Source organism: Poecilia reticulata, chromosome 1 (assembly GCF_904066995.2).
Source record: "Poecilia reticulata chromosome 1, P_reticulata-male-v2, whole genome shotgun sequence".
In the NCBI taxonomy this organism is placed as follows: domain Eukaryota; kingdom Metazoa; phylum Chordata; class Actinopteri; order Cyprinodontiformes; family Poeciliidae; genus Poecilia; species Poecilia reticulata.
In genome coordinates this window covers 17,706,776-17,727,133 of record NC_088830.1, presented here as the reverse complement: position 1 = coordinate 17,727,133, position 20,358 = coordinate 17,706,776, and the positions used below count along the sequence as shown (strand labels likewise).

Genomic DNA, 20,358 nt, shown 5'->3' with positions numbered 1-20,358 from the left:
TGGGAGAAAAGGTGAGATTCAGCAAATAACTATCACAATGGCTGTGCAATAGTATTCAAATAGGAAAGGATGGCATGGGAGTTCAGAGAGATTTAGATTAGTAAGTAAGTGGACTGAACACATCTGTCTGACTGACCTTTCTCGCTGACGCTTTCCATGTCCACGTCGTCACAGCTAGTGGAACCGCCCTCCTCTTCTGAGCTGCTGATGGACATCTGTCTCTTGTTGATTCCGCGCTTGCCTTTGTATGACCGAGGAGGGGGCGGCCGCAAAGAATCGGACTGGTCTGAGCTCTGCGAGTCTTTCCTCAACAGGTGGTCCCCACCCTTGTCTCTTGTTGTGCCAGTCTCCAGGCGGGAGTTGTTTGAGCCCTGATCATTGGGCACCAGTCCTCCAGTCTGGGGCCCTGATTTCCCTCCACCTCCTGTAGGTGGTGGTCCACCTCCCATCCCCGCGGTCCTGTCACCAGGAAAGGCTCGGTGGTTCTCAAGGAGGCCCTTGCGCTCTCCTTCACCACCTCCACCCCTCCTGGCCAGACGGTTTGGAGGTACATGACCTCCCCCACCACCTCCTTCACCTGGTCCCAATCCAACCTCATTGATTGCGAGATCACTGTGCCGTCGCTCGTGCCGTACCTTGGATACCTTTGCGTGCATTCGCATCTCCTGCTCCTCTTTTTGTGGTTTTACAGGATACCTTGCCAGGTTGGGGTCACTCCGATAACGATTCTGGAACTCTTCTTCACGGCGCTGCCTCTCCCTCTGTTCCTCATCCTCCGGATGTCTGCGGTGCATCCCTGAATGCCTCAAGTTGTCCTCCCCATCCTCATAATCTTGAGAGTGTATCTTCTCCAGTCGCCGTCCTTCTCCGAACCGTCTCTCTCTGTCTCCAGTGCTGACACGCTCATCCAAGGATGACTGAGACTGAAGCTTGCCAGGAGGTCTGCGACCACTGCCCCGTCCCATCCCTCCCCTCCCGTTTTGTTCATGAAGGGATACTGGCCTTTTTCTAGGTAGGAAGAGACAATACTTGTTGTTGAATCTAAACACACATTTCTAGCAATAACTATTTAGATCCTATTTTACGTTAAATGTTAGTAGCTGAGTTTTGGAAATCCTGGAGTTTGTAAGTGCCTTGTATAAATTCCCATTGAGGACTTAATGGCAGTAATCTGAACAGTTTGTAACAAAGGCCTGGATCAATATCTGAAACTTTTGTATCACAAGGTATTACTGAACTTTTTTCATAGTGCTCTTATTGTTAAAGTGGAAAATGGTGGACATAAGGTATAAAGACAAAAACATATAGATCCAATTTTTCAATTTGTGACTTACTTTTCTTTTGGTGGTTCACTTTGGGAGCGAGAGCCAGGCATGGTGTCACCAGCCTTGGCAGGGAGGACTCCGGCGGGCAGCTGTGTCCCGTCTGGCGGCCCTGCGTTTGTGCTGGAGGGCGGAGCTTGCGATCTGGAGCGGAGAAGCTTCCTGTCACGCTGACCCTCACCTCCTGTGGCCGGGTCGTTCAAGGAGGTGCCCAGGCTCCCGGACCTCGCCCCTGACCCCGAAAACCATTCTCCTGATTTGGTGAGAATCTCCTGCTGCTTACGGCACAGGTTGCAAACCCACATTACCTGAAAGGTTGAAAGGAAACACATGTTTTACAGACTCATTTCAGAAGACAGAGATAAATTGTCTCACAACATGAGAGAAATGCCAAACCTATCAGTGGCTTGGTACATACAACATATACTTTGCAAAAAACAAACAGCAAAAGAACCATAAAACTTACTAATAAATAGACCATAAAACAATTGAATAGCAGTTCATGGGAGGTGATTTTGTGTGTTTAGTTTTAAAAATGTTTCGCACTGCTCCTCGAACATACCTCTTTTCCATTCACACCAAACCCAGAAGAGAGGCTGTATCTAAATTGAGCTTTATTTAAATTAATGTGATGTAAAATCAAAATCTGCACAACATATGACATTTTGTGGAGAAGTACTGGTCATTGTGCACCATTATTTTTCATTTTGTTCCTGAAAATTAGAAAAGAAAAATCACTCTGTGAAATGTGCCATTTTACACCAATCATCAGTTAGTGTGAACCAGTCAGAAGAATATTTTGTACCCGACAACCAGTGACTTAAAGCAAACATTGGCATTGTTCTTTTACTCAAATTTTGTGGTAATTTACCTTTGTGGTTCCACTGAATAATGTCTGCTGTAGAACGTTGCTTATGACTTATTTGAATTCAGTTTCAACTGAGTTTGCTTCATTTATATTGTGCTAATAGGCAACATCGTCTCAAGGAACTTTATTAAAAGAAAACGCATACTCAAGTTTTCAATTAAAAATTCGATGTTCAAAACTGCCTTATTTATTGGAAAGGCAGAAAATGCAATCAAGCAATCAACACATATACTGATGGGGAAAACACAACACATTACAAAAGCGTATGCAAAATATTTTTAGCTGCATTTTTTGCTGGATAATGATGAACTATCCCAAAAAAGAGATCTGAACAATAGCAAAAGGAGATATGCCTTAATATACAGTTTTCTGGACGTGTACAGGTCAGTTAAATTATATTTGAGACATAAACTTTTTATGACTATTTATTTCCAGCTGTCAAAAAAAGTGCTGTGTTACAAAAACAAAAGCGAACGTCATTTGGCTAAATGTCTGAAATAGTTTGTTGTTGAGAATTCTAACCTGAAATACGAGAAATTACTAGAGGGTTTAAAATAGCAAAGGGGCAAAGTAAACTGAGGGTTAATTTGTTGATAACTCCAGAGAGAAGCTTATTTTAAAAATAAAAACTTAATTCAGAAATAATTCACATTCTGTTTTTTTTCCCCAACATTTAACTGAATATCGGTTACATACCTTGAAATTTCTTATTGAAAGTTGTGCTAATTCAGCTACAGCTAACAAATAAAAAAACTGCTTAAATAAACCTCGTATCACTAATGCATTCTTATAACACAACAAATCAGTACCGTATTTATTAATGTATTAAGTCATTTTAGGTCATGCAAAGATAAATACTTGGTTTTGTGACCAAAAGTTTAATGTTGCTGCTGAACAAGAAGGGAATGTTTTTTGCGATGCACAGTAAACAGATGCATAGTGTGTTCTTAAAAAATGACACTGGTGCATTCAAATATGATAAAAGGACATGAAGGATATTTCATTCTTATTCACAAAACCTCTGCAGACCTCTAATACTTACATGTAGCCATGGCTATTGAATATCACCTCACTTCGACAGCACAAAAACAGGATTTATCTCCCTCCGCATTTATAATCCCTCTGGTTTATTTTTGCAGAGAATAAATCCGAAAAAGCAAAGAAACACAGACGTCCTATGTGTTCGGCTGTATAACCGCTGCACAAAACAAAAAACACCTCCTTGACCTTTAGAAAAATCCAAAAAGCTACTCCTTGACAGCCACTGAGATGCATTTAGCAGTCAGTTTAGCGTTTAGCCTTCAGTATGCCAAACCACATTCATCATGGCCTGATTGAATCCCAGTTGGCGCATGTCCAGACTAATCTAAAGCTAAATCAGCTGCTCGCGCTGCGCACAGCTGTCAGGCTGCCGCCCAGCCTCACACTGCCACCTCTTTCTCCCTCTGACTTTCCTCTTCAGCTGACGGCCAGCAGATTAGAAGTGGCCAGTAATCCTTTCATTTTCTCACTATTATTCGGCTCATCATTAACTGCGGAATACCCGCTCACAATCCTCAACTTTCCACTGTTGCGGTCGCTGACCTTTAGGGGCTCTCCTCACCAGAGAGCTCTTTCGTCCGCTTTTGTATCAGCTCTGTCTGACTGCCACAGCTGAGACATATAGCAGATCATCAACCACTGCTTAAAGAACTCAAGCCTCTTCTCCCTGGTACTTGATCTACAGTGATCTTGTCAGCGTTGTGCACTTGAGCAGCCTGCTGTGATTATTTCTCTGTGAGTAACTGTGCACTTCGAAAAGGCAAGTTTTCTTTGTTCACAGTGGAAGCCAGTAGAGGTTCTCTGCCGTTTTTGCTTAATCCCCTTTTCTCTTGTTTTGTGGGTAGACAGGAAGCTCAGGCTCTGCACCCTTTTGTTATTGTTAAAGATAGAGCTATGTGGGGGCGTTTTGTTTGTTGTTTAGGCTTTGGAGATCCTAAAGCTTAGAGCTTTCTTCTGTTTGTTCTTTTTCTCCAGTTTTTTTTTTTTTTTGCCTTAATAATAGCAAAGCAAATACTTGGTTTCAATGGGCATCACTTATTTCTGGGGTTGTAACACGCACTTTCACGATTCTCCTCAGTTCCCAGTGTAACTAACAGATATGACACATTTCATTGAAAGTTCTTCATTTATAGAGTACAATATGCATTTAAATATATGTTTTTCCACAAAACAAATTTTACTGTTAGTATATATATGTATATGTGTGTGTCTGCATGTGTGGGGGTGTGCGTGCGTGTGTGTGTATGTGTATAGACATTTTTAAAGGTTATTAGAATTGACATTTTCAGGAGGAAAAGACTTGAAAACAAATAGAGTAGCTGCTACGTTACCTGCCAACCTGAATCTAATGTCGTTGGGTTAAACAAAGCAGTTTGTATCGTCTGAATAGAAACAGACGATTGCAGTTTGTGTTAGGTCCTTTTGAAGTCTCTCAGTTAAGGTAAGTAGGTTCTCACTCTGCAGGGATACACACAGGCAGTAGTTTTTAGAATTGCTATCTGGATTAACTATTATTCTATATTGTTAGAATAGATTCCTCGAATATGTAATAGTAAAACTTTGTTCCTTTGAAAAAGTCATTTGGACCCAGAATTTCTCATGTATATGTTTTTTGGTACAAAAACAGCTGTAATGTGTCTTGTGGAGGAAAAAAAAAAAGATTTTATTTGTACATATATATCTGCCCATAACCTGCAGGACTCTGGGCTATTTTTGAAAACGTATTATAAACCATTTATTGGCAAATCACTTCTAATACTTTAAAATGTATAGTTAGAGCATGGCAAAACATGAAAAATTGTGAACAGTTGTTCAAGGTTTTTTTCCCCCTTCATCCCTTTGCTTCCTTTTCTTGACTCTCCTTTTTTCCTTGCAACGTTATTCTGTCTCTTCAGCATACGACCAGGCAGGGTACACCTGTCTGGTTTGACAAATGAAGACACCGCACATCTGCCATTCAAATGTCTGCACTAAAAACCATCCGCCTTCCTCTCCCACCCACACGTTTCCTCTGTGCATCTGCTAACCAAATGGTGAAGTCGCGCATCGCTGCAGCAGTTCTGCTTACAGCAGTGAGATGCTTTCATTCAAGCCTCTCAATGAGTGAGCATCAGCTTTCCATAAAGGGCAAGAATGGATGGGCGTCATGAGGGTGATAGATCAGCGAGGAGGGGGCAGTCTGCTCTGGGAGTGTGCAGGGATCCCAGCATTCAACACGCAACCAGACAGCATGACATACGAGGCAGCGGCATGCGTAAAGTGCCATCGTTCATGGCTGAGTGGTAAATCCTGAATGGTTGGAAGAAAGACGACCGCAGAAGACATAATGCTCCATTTCTCTTAATAAGGCAGTAGATCAACTCTACAAGCAGGAAGCACAGCGAGGGTGGAGATCGGCTGACAGCAAAGCAGCACATCTGTTGAGGCTGTAAATCCACAAGCTCTTCATTTCTTTCTCATCGGACGCGGAGACGACTTTTAGCTGTATTTCACTGCTCTTGACACAAACGATGGCCATTTAATGAGAGTCAAAAACATGACATGATGGAGTCTTACTAGTGGATTTTAGGATTTCCAAGATGGTGGCAATAATGGATAAAAGCATGGTAGAGATTTTAAGATGACACATGCTACCTCGTGAACCATACTGAATGTTTTTTTTTTTTTTTTTTGGTCTTTTAGGAATAAATAGTGTATTGACAAAGAGGTAAATCTAAGATTGACAAATCTCATGGTGTACAGCATAAAAAATCTACAGCTTTAATATGCCATAAATTGGTTTTTTTTCCCCTTGTTTATATTTTTTCTTATTTTTGAATTGCAGCTAAAAATGCAAATTAGGTAATTAACTATTAACCTTAAACAGAAATTAAGTAATAACTTTCTTTATCAGAATATTTTCCTGACCTGACACAGAATAATCAACTGAATAATAGCAGATAATATTATTTTTCTCACTTTTTCATTCTGGGTGGGTAATTCAAAACCGTGTTTTCAATTTATTTTTTATGAACTCGGGTAGTACACTTACCAGTGCAACATTACATATTATAATAAAATTCAAAATAATTCAAATCACTGGCAGATTTAGATTAGACTATAGTTTTCTTTCAACTAGGAGTTTTGTTTCTGAGCGGGGCATCTCTTAAAATCTAAATGGGAACTTTAGTTTTGATTATCACTATGAAATAGTATGTGCACTGTTTTGAGATAATGTGACAGCAGACATGTGTGTTTGGAGGGTGGAGGGGGCTACACAAATAGAAACATGCAACAGAAGGATGCTAAATGGAGACACAAGTGGACAGGGTCTGTAGGAGTTTTATGGAGGCATCTGAGCTGGATGAGAACATAGAGCTGGAGTGTGAGCAGAGAAGGTTAGTCATCCAGTACTGACAAACATGACTAAGACTAATGCAGTACACAGTGCGGTATAGAAAGTGCAGTGTCAGCTTTAAGCAGAAAGTAAGAAACATTTTCTGTGGATGTTTCTGAGTGCATCTTTACTTTTACCACACATAAACTTATTCACAGCTGACAAGATTCTAAAATATGCAAACAAGCCTAAGACACCTAAGGAAGAGCTAAAATGTGACTCAGTAAGAACAAATAGTAGTCCAGATTACACAAAGATCTTTTTAGAACAGATATTTTTACATTGGCACCAAATACGTGTTTAGCACCCAGCGTTTGTCTGTCCTCCACTGGGAGGCAGTGCTGCTCCTCTACACAGGAGACGGCTTGTCAGCAGTTAGTTTCCTTTCTGGGAGCCATCTGGAGCTGACATTAAACACACATAAACAAACAATGAGCCTTTAACAAGCAACAACACCAACAAAAGCAGGGCAGTTGTTACACAAAAAGGACTATGTAACAGACATCAGCTTCCTCACACAGACCACATTTAGTTCAGGGTCGCTCTAAGAATGATGGTCACTGAGTTATACAAGTTATTTCCTGTGGCCAAATGAATAACAAGTTTCCTTTTTTGGGGATTATTAAAGTACATCTACTCTATTATTCTATAATTCTTGCAGTTTTTTTCTTTGTGTATTTATATTTCTGTCAAACAGATTTGCTCTTTAGTTGAAATGTACATGGCATATTGCAGAAGAGATGGACTTTATTTTCAAGGCCTTTTTTGCTCACTACATCTCAAATATTGCAGAGAATAACTTAGCAGTAATAGTAAAAAGCTAACGAAAGCATTATAAGAGCAAGGTGATTAAATAACACAAGGAATATCTTCTGCATTGAAGGATAACAGCACTGAACATGATGGATCACATACTGTGGAAGATTGTGCTGCCACAGGCAGATCTGCCCCTGAAGCAGTATCTCTTTGCACCTATGCAGTTTGCCAAAATTTCAATGAGTCAATAAGTTTGTGAAACAGTATTTGTTCCCTTAGAGACTTGTGTTTTTCGTTTTCCATGCCCAACTACAGATCAAGAAACTCATTTTATCAGAGGAAGGTCACCTCAGACGATACAAAAAGCTGTTTTTAAATCATTTGATTTAAGGCAGCATTCCTGTGATGCAGTAATTGCCCCCCTTTTGACAGAAATCGAAATAAAAATAAAAAACTGCTGCTTTGATAGGACAAGACTGAGATGCAAATGTTATTTAAAACCGTTTTGTTCGGTTTTTCTTAAACTCAAGTGCAGGCATCCATTACAGACACACTGAATAGTTTGAAAAGATTGGGCCAGCATCCACACTGGAAAAGAGGCAAGTGATAAGAATTTGATCTTGCAGGAAGAGGAGATGAGTAATTGGAGATGCAGTTTGTCTTACTGGAGTTTGTCTTACTGTTCAGGAGGGGCGACGAAAATCCAAGGGAATTACTAGCATCCACAGATCATGAGTTTGGCAGGTGGTGATTTTTGTCTGTTTCAGGAGGAGCTATGGAGAGCAAGTGGTGGAGGGTGGATATTCAGGTGAGTGCGTGGCAGAGATCCAGAGAGAGATTCTAGATGGGTACTAGAGAAGTGACAAAGAGGCAGACAATGGAGGATCTGGAGAGGGTTAAAAGAGCCGAGAGTGATGATGAAGCATAGGGGCTAGGAAGTCCAAAGAGGAGGAGACCGGACAGCGAGGAGGAAGATACCTCGGGTAAGTCTTGAGTCACAAAATATTTAACAAAGGTCTAGAAAGGCCGGATTACCACAACTTAAAAAAAAAGCTAAACATATTTGGCACCTGCTTTAGAGAAAGCGCTCTTCTGACTACTCCCCCTTCCTAATTAGGTCAGATGTGTTCCAGTGTATACCACGCCTGCATGAGAAAAGCAAGCATTTTACCAGCATTGAATGGAGAAGTAGCTCATATAATGAGCTCGGGAGATGTGCAGTTTCACCAGGTGTTTCCTAATTACTGCTGGCTAGTCTGAAGGAGCTGAGTGGGGGAGGTCTGCTCTGTGAGACGGAAGATCGGACGCTTGGAAACTGCAGCTCCAAGGATTAGCTTTGTCCTCTAAGGCAGTGCTCAATCTTCTCAACCATTTTGCACTGCTGAATAGTTGCCACAAGAGATTAAAGGATTTCTTAAACATACATGAAAGAATCAAAGCAATACTTCAGATATGTTTTTGATGAGGGAATAAAATTATAGCATGATGTAAAGCTCAAAATAGTCGATTTTATACAATACTGCCCCTTTAAATACTGAAATACTCACAGTCTTTAGAGGCTGAGAAGAGCCCTGCTCTAGAGATAGTGTTTGATTTGGCCTGCTAGAGTAGGAATAGTAGTAACAAACTCGATGGATGGCCAAGTCGGACAGGTTTTTGAAAGAAAACTAAGAGGAACAAATGAACCTGAACTCAGCCCGTCTCCCCGTGGTAAGGCTGCTCTCGTCTCAAACACAAAGACAGGGAAACGTGCACAGGCATCATTGTGTTTTAAGGAGAAAGCTTTGTGGGGAAAAATTAATTGTTACGGTATATTCATGCTAGTTGCAGTGCCAATCACCCAAATCTAATCTTTAAGATCCGCTCCCCCTCCCCGCCCCTCGACCAGCACAGTCATGCCCACAACCATGGGAAGAAGGGTTGGGATTGCTAATGAAGGGTCAGACACTGAAGACAGCTTGTGTTATATTCCTCATGCTTGGTCTGCTTCTTAGTGGAGTTTCAGTGTTTGAACTCATTCGCAGCTTTGGTAAACCATATGAGCCAAAAGAATTGACACAAACCCTGCATTTCACCTCTGAAACTGTGAATGAGCACAGACCTGAATGTGGGAGAGGGAACAATATCTGTGACCCATGCAAAAAATAATCTGTTACCAAACAGTCCTTACCCTGTCGTTCACTATGAGACACTTTGCAAGGGGAGGAGACAAACAATGGACACAGGGTTAGTCATGAAGATTTAAAACAATGCTTTTGATCACATCAGCTGCGGGTTTCCAACCCAAAAAGTTGAAGAAAAGTACGATAGATGCTCTGAGACATAAACCGAACGGACTCTGTCTGCTCAGTGGATTCAATAATCCATCAGTGGATTTATGCAAACACTGGCTTCATTCCAAACTGATAGTTTTCTCTCTTGGATTTGACCATTTCATCTCCTTTTCTTTCTTTGAGATTGGAAATTACACACCGGGCAAAAGGTTACATGACAATATTATCCATATTTCCAACGATGTTTCATAACATGTCAACACTTGGTGAGAGGTCTGAGCTCCAGATCTGAAAGCAGCCAATGTCTTTTTTTTTAACCCTTAGAGGGGAAACACATCACATTTGTGGCACAAAGAGAACACAAAAGAGATGCTAACCACTTTGTCCTCCTTTGTGGCATGCAGTCCAGGTAGCAGAGAGAATTAGGAAAAATGGAAAAATAAAGGATTGGAGAAAAGAGGAAAGGAAGACATGTTTTGATAGTAGAAACGATGCAAGAAGTAAAATGCAGAGGAAGGGAAATGAATGATGTGGATATTGTGAAAAGAATAAAGTGGCAAAAGAAAGAAGGGAGACAGAGGATGTGGTGCAGAACTTGTTAGTTACATTCTGCAGGATATTTAAACATACTTCATATTTAGTGAGTCTCAAGATGGGGGACACAACTTAATGCAAATGCATGTGGGTGGCTGCCGCAGGTACATGCATGAGCCAGCGTGGCGTGATCCTAGCATGACATCAGGCTACACCTCCCCTGCAAAAGGACGAACTCAGCTAATCAGAAGCCACATTCCTCCACGTTCTTTCTTTCTAGCCTTCTAAGTACATGCTTACTCTTTTAACTACTTAATATTTATGCACTTGTTTATACCGCAGAAATTTTGCGTAGCACCTCGCTACCTTTTTAAAACCACTCCTTAAAATGTGTAAAAATAGAAACCTTAACATAAATTCCTTCATTTTGTTGTAGGATAATTTCACACAAGGAAATGTAGAAAAAAAAAATCTAACTTTACTTTGACTTGTTAATTACTGGGGAAACGTAAACAAACATCCACTGGTATCACTAACAAATTTGAAAACATGTAACTTAAGAATTTTAAAATATACTTTGCTGAGTTGACCTGAGTAGACACGAGCATTAAATTGGTTATCAATTGCTTTCTATTGTTGTGCTGTATTAATATGACATCATACACAGGGCTATTCCTGATTGATTATCATCATAAATCATTGAATGGCAAGAAAAAAAATAGCTTTTCTGCTTAACTTTCTTATATCTAAATTAATTGTTATAATCTTAAAACAATTGGAAATGTGATAAAGAAGGCTGAGCAAGGAATCACTTATTTTTCTGTCACAAACCGCCAGTACTGTAAGCTGAAGTGGAAATTAAAATCCTAGTGCTACAAAGTTATAATGATAACCAGTCGACGGTGTATTCATGACAACTGGCTGTTTTAAAGATGTAAACCAAGAACAGTAACTTGACCGATCCAATATGATCACCCTTACATTTTGGATGGTCCTCCACACTACAGAGGCATAGGCACATTTAATTGTGTCTATGTCATTTTTTATCATTCAGGGATTCTGGTAGTATTCAAAAGTTTCATTCTAATGTATTACTTTTATTAGGTTTTAATGCAGTGTGCAATGTTTTCCTTCATTTAATGTTCTAGTGTTTAACATTAATTAATTAACAATAATAAGAAAGAACTGTGAAGGCAGCCTTTTAAAGTAAGATTTTACTAAAAAAAAACAAAAAAAACAAGCCCTAAGCTAAAAAAAAAAAAAAAAAAAAAATTTTTCAGCATATTAGTCAAAGCACTTTTTTTTCACCAAATTAGGTGATGGTATTCACATGATTCAATTATTGGACTGGGAACGCAAAATAAAAAAAAAACATTTGTTCTATGATTCACAATTCACTGGAAGAGCAGTCTGGTTTGACTTTGAGTCATTGTAGTTATGTTAGTCTTTTCGATTCCACATTTCAACATGTCTTGCATTTAAAAGAGAGATGAATGAATTCACCGGCAGGGAAACTATCTTTATCCAATAATCTGAGTGATATTTTCAGACCTGGGTATATGTGTTCCCAGTGTGATTCCAGTCCCATCTGGGATGAGTGGACACTGAACAGATTGGCCACCAGCATGCTGAGGATGACGGGCCGAGATTCAGGTAAAGTAAGCAGAAGGAGTGTTCTCTCTTAGGTTGGAGGAGAGCCCAGAGAAGGCTTAGATGGAGGAGGGTTGGGTCTTAAAATAGCACAAAAATGTTTGGTTATGGGTGGGAAATCACACTGTTCCAATCTGGAGCGACCTTACCATTGTTTTATTATTCATAGCTTGGGAGTTTTTTTGCTTCTTAAATCTTTTCAAATATGACTGTTACTACTCAGAGTATTCATGTGTTGTGTTCATTAGTTGTCTAATTAAATCCAGAAGATTATTAACAGATTTTAGTAGAGATGGTGTAACTTTGAAGTTTTCACTTTAATAGATGAGCTCTCTCAGAGCATTTTCTTCTACTGTTTTATCATAACTCCTAAAGTCACGTACTAGTGTAAAATTCAGACTTTGTAAAGCAAAACCTGTATGTGCACCAATCACGAATTTTATATCATAAATTTAGCCATGCGTGGGATAAAATATAGCTCTACAGGGAAACATAGCAGACCTGTAGGTAGATAAAGAGGCTTATTTTAGGTTCAGCTATAAGAAATTCTACATCCGAATGCTTTGTGACAGGCTACACACTAAAACAAAAAGGGAAACTAACAAGTTAAGATGGCATATACATGCTTGCTAATAGTCGTAGACAGATGGATATGACATCGCCGAAGTTCACCTCCGGTTAGGCACTCAAGAAAACAACTATTTCACTGTTTCAAACGATTATCAAGCTCCATTAAATAATCTCAATTGACAAGATTGGTCAAACGATTCCATTTGTGAAAACAGTGTGTTGTAAATTGTGTTCAGTGTATAGTCCAGTTTAATTGTAGTGTTGTTGCACTTTTTAAGCTTGACCTGATCTAAAGTGGTCTGGATGTAATATTACGAACTGAAATTTTTTGCTTTCATTTATTTGTTTATTGCCAACAGAATAAAAAATTCTAAAACTCACAAACAGTGATGCACTGAATTTGAAACCAGTGGAGAATATATTAGTTAAAGGTTCACTTGTCTTCGGTATCTTAGATTTCAAATTTTTGTTCCACCAAAAATATTTTTGTTTGCAGCAAGAATTTATAGGATAATGTCAGAAGTGTGCAGAAAACGATGCCATGAGCATGTAGAACCAAATGTGTGCCCAGAGAAAGGTAACGGATTAAGATAATCATTGTCTAATCAGGAGAAATATTAGTAGATTTGTATTTCCAACATAATCACTATTTTCAGCCCTGAAAGTCCATTGTTTTAAATGATGTGCTCCACTGTCTGTATCTCTGCCCATTTGAGCTAGTCTGCAGCACATCAGCAGACACGGCGTGTCTCTGTTTTTATGGTAACAATAATATTCTGAAGAGATAAGAGTTGAGTGAAATGCAGCCTGAAGCCAGCTGCTCTTGTTCTTTTCTGTGCTGTCCTGGAGATGTGGCTTGAGAAAAGCAGCACAATCAAAGGCTGACATGCTTACTTTGACAAATACAGTATCATCACAACACAAAAGCCAAAACTAGTGTGCTTTCGTGTTCAAGTGTGCAAAGGTGCTTCAGTTCATAATCATTCCACGACACTAAAAACCTCGTTTTTATTTTAAAAGAAAGCTTTGAAAGGCCTATGTCGGGAGTAAAGCCATTCTTTTGGGACACTTTGGTTTCTTTCAAAGTGTGCAAGGAAGCAAGAGGAGAAAGCATACAAACACAGCACAGAAGCAGAAGGACTAGCTTTACATTATCTACAGCAGGGATGAGGTGAGTGTGTAAAGAAACAAAGAGGAGGAATTTAGAGTTAAGGAGTCTTACATTGTTGGAGCGCAAAGATACCCGCCCCCCACAGCGAGCGCAGAATTTGGTCTGGCAGTATGAGCAGAGATGGCCGCAGCCATCGGCAAACTTGGTCTTGTGGCAAATGCCGCAGGTGGGAGCGTCGTCCTTCTGCTGCGTCTGCTGACGTCGCGTCTCGACCCCGATGCGACGCACTTCCAGTTTGTAGCTCTCGAACTGCTTGTGCAGTTTCCTGTAAGAGAGGTTAGAAAGGCCAGCATAAGACACTGGTGTCAATCTTTAACACATGATTGACAGGTTTTTCCTTATTTCCCTTAAACAAACTTCAACATGAGGTAGAAGAAAGTAATAAACAATGTTAAATAAATACAGCTCCTTATAAAACTGCTTACATTTTCAAATTTTGCTGCTTTGCAAACTTAAACTTCCCTGTATTTTATGGACAACAACTTAGCAAAAAATGAAAGAAAAGGAGGCATGTTTCTTTTATTTTGAACAAAAGACCAAGTTAAGTTGCTGAACCTTTTAAAATGTATCCCAAATTGTTGGTAAAAGGTAAAGTTATTTTATTGATATAACACGTTTTCAGCAACAAGGCAATACAAAGTGCTTTACAGGAATTAGAAGGAAAGAGCAAAAGAAGAAAAATGTTGATCTAAATTATGTAAACTAATTTAGATCAAATGTTGATCTTGTTCAGGGTTGCTAAGTATCCTCTGGTCTAATTTCATTTCTTAGTTGGAAGAACAGGAGTCTAAAAAATAGTCTAATAATGTTGATCCAAACACATAAACTATATAAACTAGAGACTCCTTTTCAGGGTTGGTAGACAAGTGTAAGTAAGTATCCTCTGGTCTAATTCCTTTTCAGGGTTGGAAGAACATGAGTCTAAAACGTAGCTGCTAAGGTAGTTTTTCTGGATTCTAGTTTTGTTCTAATGGCGGTACTTGGAAAACTTGGTATGTTCTTAGGTGATTCTTGGTATCAAAAGTTTGAGAACACCTTGATCTAGCAAATTAGATTCCAGGTAAATGCATTGAAATCTGAAGTTGAAAAGTCATAAAAATCTGAAAAAGTTAAAGGAACATAATTTTTTTTTTTTTTACAAGGCTCCATAAATTACAGCAATAGAGAACAATGTCACCGGCAATTAGAGCTGCACATGAAAGGGTTGTTTAAAAAATACATTTTATTCTCATTAAAGAAAACTTGGTGCTTCTCTGTGCCTCTCAGCCTTTCATCCTGCTTCCTGGCTGTGATGGAAATGACCTGCGAGGGAATTGCAGATCAGGACAAGCGAAAACCCCCACGCTGCTGTTTTAACTATCAAAGAACAGTGCATTAGTGTGGGAAGCCTCACACACAGGGATGCAGACATGCTCTAACCACCGCGCTGGGGGAGTAAAAACCTCCTCATTCACAAATGTGCTGCCAGTTTGTCCGTCACCTGTTGAATCTACATTCTCCTATTGTACTGATATGCTTCTGTCGATATACTCTAACACAACTAGTTAGTTAAAGCTTGTGATCCTGAGCAGTTTCAGCAGTTACCTGGGTTCATTGAAAGCAGACATGTCGTTGAAGATACGACCTTCAGCTGCTGGGTGGAAAACTGACTGAAAACGTATCTCCTCATGCGATGAAAGAAGGTTCTTTTTGGAGAAATAATTGAACAAATAAGGATCCTCCACCATGACCCATCCACATCCAAGTAGCGATGCTCAGTGTGAAAGCAAAAAAAAAAATAAAAAAATCTGTATTTCTCAGTCTGCACTCGGGAAAGTTGTCCACGTAAAACCTTGACGCAATTCAAAAAGCAATTCAGACTCCATGAATTAAAAAAAAAAATGTATTCATGTAATGTTGCTAGCCCATGGTCTGAGTCTGTTCAGCTGTCTGTAGCTCTAAGTGTTGCAGTAACAGACAGCCTCCATGCTCGGTTGGAACAGGGAGGTGACTGGCAGTCTGGGACTCGTCACAGCCAATCAGCTGGTATGTGGAAAAAGGCTGGGACAGTCACCCTGTGATGTGAAATGTCCAATGAATACTTGAGACATAAGAGTCTCACCATAAAGTGATTTTATCCTCCGGGATATCTGAGGTCAGGTTCTGTCAAAAGCAGTTAATATGTCAGTCGCACCACATACTGCTTGTGGTGTCTTTCCTTTTGCGTAAACACAGATTAGACGCTTCCAGAGGCTGGAGCTTCCAGCCAGCAGGAGGGAGACAAGAAGATATACAAACAGCACTGTTTTGAGAACCTTTCAGCCATTGTCGCATTTGCAATGGAGAGTTGCTTGTCAATGTGAACACCAGTTGACCAAAGTGCTTCACAGTTACACCAACAATAACACCGTCTATTTGCATAAAATAGCCAGAAGGAGCTTTCTGTGTGAAAAAATATATTGTATCTTTCCAGTCAGAGCAACGGACTGGTTTAAGTCAGACCATGTAAACAACATGTCTATTAATTTGTCACTCATATTAGAAATACATTTCATATTTTGTTCTCGGTCGTTTCACGGGGCTGGTTTTGACTGATTCAAAGGTTTTCTTGTCACTGTTTCCGTAGAGTTTTCCTCCAAGTCTCTGTGTTTCCACATTTACTTTCCTCAGTGCCTCAGCTCTCGCTCAGCTGTTCGTCAGTTTGTAATTAGACTTATCTGTGCAGGATTACAGTAATCAACCTCCCCTACATAAATACACCTCAGTTCAGTCAGGCCCTTATGTTAAACAACATCATTTTATCCTGCCTTGCTTCCTGTATGATTTCTTCACTCGCCACTCCTGTGCTCCAGTGGCTTGCAAGGTTTTCAGTTTTTCTTCCTCAGATCAACATTTAGAGTGATTGCACCTCTTCTTGTCGGCACATGGTTTGCACAACAACCATCAATCATGACAACCACTATGAAGGTATCCTGTGGTTTTTAAAGAAGGGTGTTGTGTATTTTCCATGCACATAGTGTGATTTTATATCACATTGAGGTAGCGAATCTGCTGTATATATCAAAAACTTAAAGGAAATTTGACTTTGCATCATAACTGCCTCTGACGCCTTGAAATTCTCTTCTTTTGACACTCACCATTCAGCACATCATTGCAACAATACTCTGTCATTACGCCGTTTACAACCGTTGTTAGGAGCGTTGTAGTTTGTTGGATAAGCTCAGCAGACTTGCAGTTCCACAAAGTGTTTGCTAATTGCTGTTGCCACTAGTCTGGTGGAGCTAAGTGGAAGTGTCAGGAGGAGAGAGGTGGTGTGAAAGCTCGACTGGGGACTTGAGCTCCAAAGGAGAAACTTTGGGTAAATGCGTAGGCCCCAGTTCGGCACCCCGAATGGCGGCCAGATCTAATTATTCCTCAAACATGTATGAAATAGTCAAAGCACCACTCCAGGTTTGTTTTTGATGAGGGAATAATATTTTAGCATGACATAAAGCTCAAAAAAGTTGATGATTTTGCATAATGCCATCCTTTTAAAAAGCTACATGTTGAACTTTTACATCATAACATTCTCATTGTTTAAAGTCTGTTTATTGAGATGACAGAAAAATAACGAGAGGGATTGGAGTTTTTTTCAACTGTGTGGAGAAGAGAGTAGTACCACATCCTCCATAACAAGATCATGACCTAAAACAAATCAGTATGTCTGCCAAGTACTGGTTGTAAACGGAATCAAAACCCACAGCTTGATCTCATCGGGATGATCTGGGTTGATTTGAAACCTGGACATGTAAGAAACTCCTCAAACATGTTACTGAAAGTGAAGGGTGGCTCCATCTCTGATGTCAGAGACTGGTAGATGGCTACAAAAAATGCTTTACCAGAATTATTAAAGCCAAAGGCTATGGCTTTAGTTAGTAAGGGCTAAATGATCCTAAATCTTTGCTCATATAATACATATTTTTGTCAGCATCTTTTGTTCAGTGAGTTACACATGGTTATTTTGGGTGTTTGCCTGTAATGAAGAGCAACTGCCTTGTTGCTATCTGAAACGTGTTTACAAATTTACTGTACCACAATATAACTATGTCATAGGATTATATTCTAAGATCAAATAAAATATAGGCCGTGTAAATTCCAACTGCCACCCTGTTTTTCCCAAAAGATGCTTCAGACAGGCTCTAATTTAACTCATGGATGATTAGTGCGGATTGGAAAAACCCACAGCTGTACCTCGGAACGAAAAACAACATGACACTGACACAGCAGGAACGTCATACACCTGACCTCTGACCCCCCTGAGAACAGATGTATCCTGCCAATGGGAGGCCAGGGGGCTGAGCCAGGTCCGGGCGCCATGGGAACAGCTGTCAGAAACGCAGGGTGCATGGTCGGTTATCATGGCAACGCAGTGGCGTCAGGCACCACGTGTCGGTGGGTGTTAGTGTGCCATATTTCCTGGCATTTCCACACATTCAGCAGAGATGCAGTGTTAAAGAGGCACAAGGCGGCTTGGGTATTAAAAATAAATCTGCAGTCCTCCTGGACAGTACATACTCTTCCCTGGTAGATTTCAGTGTTTTTTTGTTGTTGTTTTTTTTTTTGTAGCAGCTCACACAGACACACATTTAACAAGAAAAGTGATCACAAAGAAATCCAAGCTGCACACTTTGTAAGTAATATACTTCCTCCAAGTCCTGACATCTAGATTTCTACCACACAAAAATCAGATACACCAAACAGGCACAATCAACGTGGACAACAGTCTGATTAACACAGCTTTTTTTTTTTTTTACCAAAAGCAGTTCAGTTGTTGTAGCAAAATTCAGAACAACAGATGACATGGTGCTCTGATTTTGGGACTAAATTCAGCTGCGGAGGTGAAACTTTATCTAACGGCTTTTTGAGGCATGAGTGTCTTTTTGGAGAACGCCTCGCACCTGGGACTTGATGCCGTTAACTCACAGACATTTGAGCTAGTCCTTCTCGAGTCATGGCTTCATGTTGCTCAGTTCTGTGTTACAAAGATGTCCCATCAGGTAAGGACAAGCGTTCGGTGTTCACTCAGCTGTGCGTTTATTGATTACATGCCTGAGCCATCTGCTGCCCCAGGGGTCAGACGCGGTGCCTAGAAGCGCAGGAAGTGACAGGGTACTACGGTGTTTTGGTCGAGTCCTGAGAAACATCAATCTAAATACCTGTTCCCTACCCAATGGTGCAAACATAGCCTCAGTAAAGCATTTCAGCAGCATTGTATTTACTTCAGCTTTAGTTTTATCACACTTGAATCTAAGAGATTATCAAACAAATTTTATGATCTCAAATGTATTACTTGATTAAATATATAACACTATTTTTTAATGATAATTTCAGCTAAATGGAGAAAAAAAATCATTCCTAAAACTACAGTAATTTAAAATGGTAGAAATAGAAATTGTTTGTCTTTGAGCATGCTCAGACTGCCTATTAGTTTAATCTGTATTTATACCAAATAATTATAGATGCAAGACTTGGACATGAAATTGAGCCAAATGTTGCTTTGGTTTTCTTTGAGTTTAAGGGTGGAAGCAGTCTGTTTTGCCTTTTGCTACTAGCACTTTTCTCTCCTACGGTATTACTCATTTTTCAGCTGAATGTCACATATTTATCTCGCAGACCAGAAATAAAAGTTGTCTTGCTGAACACAACTTGTGAAAACAATGACTTGGCAAATGCTTGCTGTTATTAAAGTGAAATGTAATATCCGTGTGTAACTTTGCCCTGGCTGTGCGGTGTATGTTGCCTTGTGGGAGGAAGCCAAACAGATGTAGAAAGCCCACGCACTAGACTGACTAATACCTACAGATCAGATGCACAAAGCGCTGCTCCACGGTGATGAAGGAGAACGTGAGCACAAATCTAGTGTTGGCATGTGGCTGCAGTCTGAGGGGTGTGAAGTGAATAACGGACCAGCAGGGACACGGAGCCAGATGTTGGTTAGCCCAGCTGTGTCCCTGTCAACACTGGTGTGTACGGAGCTGCACACACACATATTTGCAAGCAAGCAACAATACAGTGACACACACACACACACACATATGCAACAATACAGTGACCTAAACTTTCATGTATGTCTGTGTGTGTGCGTGTATCCGGCGAGGCATCATGCACTATTAAGCCTGACAGGCTGAAATACTTGCCTCCTGCTTACGTCATTGCACTCTCTTGTTCTCGCCATCGTTTCCACCCCTGTCCCAACTGACTTCACCAGTCGCTGGTGTTGAGTTGTTAATTAGCACCACTAATAATACACTGCCAAACGATGGGGAGGGGAGGCAGCTTGTGTGGCAGTACTATTTCTGTCTGATCAGCTGATTTTCAGCGATGCCCCGCAGAAGATTCTCTGTCAGAAGAGAAAACGTTCCAACACAACCAGTCTGGGAGTTTCAGATTGTGATGAGACACAAATAACGAGCTTTCTATTTATATCTGATTTGTAGCAAACTTTCATTTTTCACAACTGATATAACATGACCTAAGACTTTTTAAACACAAGAGTGTTCAAAATTTTGAAAACGATATTGTGCAACATGTCTATCAAAAAGGGGTGTGCAGAAAGCCTTCTAAATCCTGTGTTTCACATGGATTGTATGAAGCAATCTTTGCATTCAAACATCTGGGTATTCATAAATCTTTTGGCTGGAAATTATCATCATTTGCATACCACATCCCAAAAATACTCTTATTCCAGAGCCCCATTGTGTCTGTTGCTAAATATAATGACAAAGTTGCCAAGGTGGAAACACTGGTCCTCAAACCTGACAGGCTGATTTCTAACAACA

General features: G+C 40.1%; 1 protein-coding gene and 1 long non-coding RNA gene across 28 annotated transcripts in view; one reads left to right on the top strand and one right to left on the bottom strand.

The window, feature by feature from the left end:
• The window catches only part of rims1b (regulating synaptic membrane exocytosis 1b), a 64,126-nt gene that overhangs the window by 31,400 nt on the left and 12,368 nt on the right, over positions 1 to 20,358 (bottom strand). For 19 of the 27 annotated variants that reach the window (XM_081607672.1, XM_008406321.3, XM_081607589.1 and 16 more), the window contains exons 2-5: positions 13,613 to 13,826; positions 9,534 to 9,554; positions 1,335 to 1,630; positions 137 to 1,008 (exon numbers count right to left, since the gene is read on the bottom strand). In XM_081607672.1, the coding sequence (XP_081463798.1) occupies positions 137 to 1,008; positions 1,335 to 1,630; positions 9,534 to 9,554; positions 13,613 to 13,826 (1,403 nt within the window). Of the gene's footprint in view, positions 1 to 136; positions 1,009 to 1,334; positions 1,631 to 3,232; positions 3,317 to 9,533; positions 9,555 to 13,612; positions 13,827 to 15,145; positions 15,517 to 20,358 lie in introns of those variants that run through there. The other 8 variants (XM_008406339.3, XM_081607639.1, XM_081607650.1 and 5 more) reach the window with 3 other exon arrangements.
• LOC145551922 (uncharacterized) lies at positions 3,736 to 9,036 on the top strand. The gene is made up of 2 exons (XR_014087800.1): positions 3,736 to 8,346; positions 8,481 to 9,036. It is a non-coding gene; the product is annotated as an uncharacterized LOC145551922 (long non-coding RNA).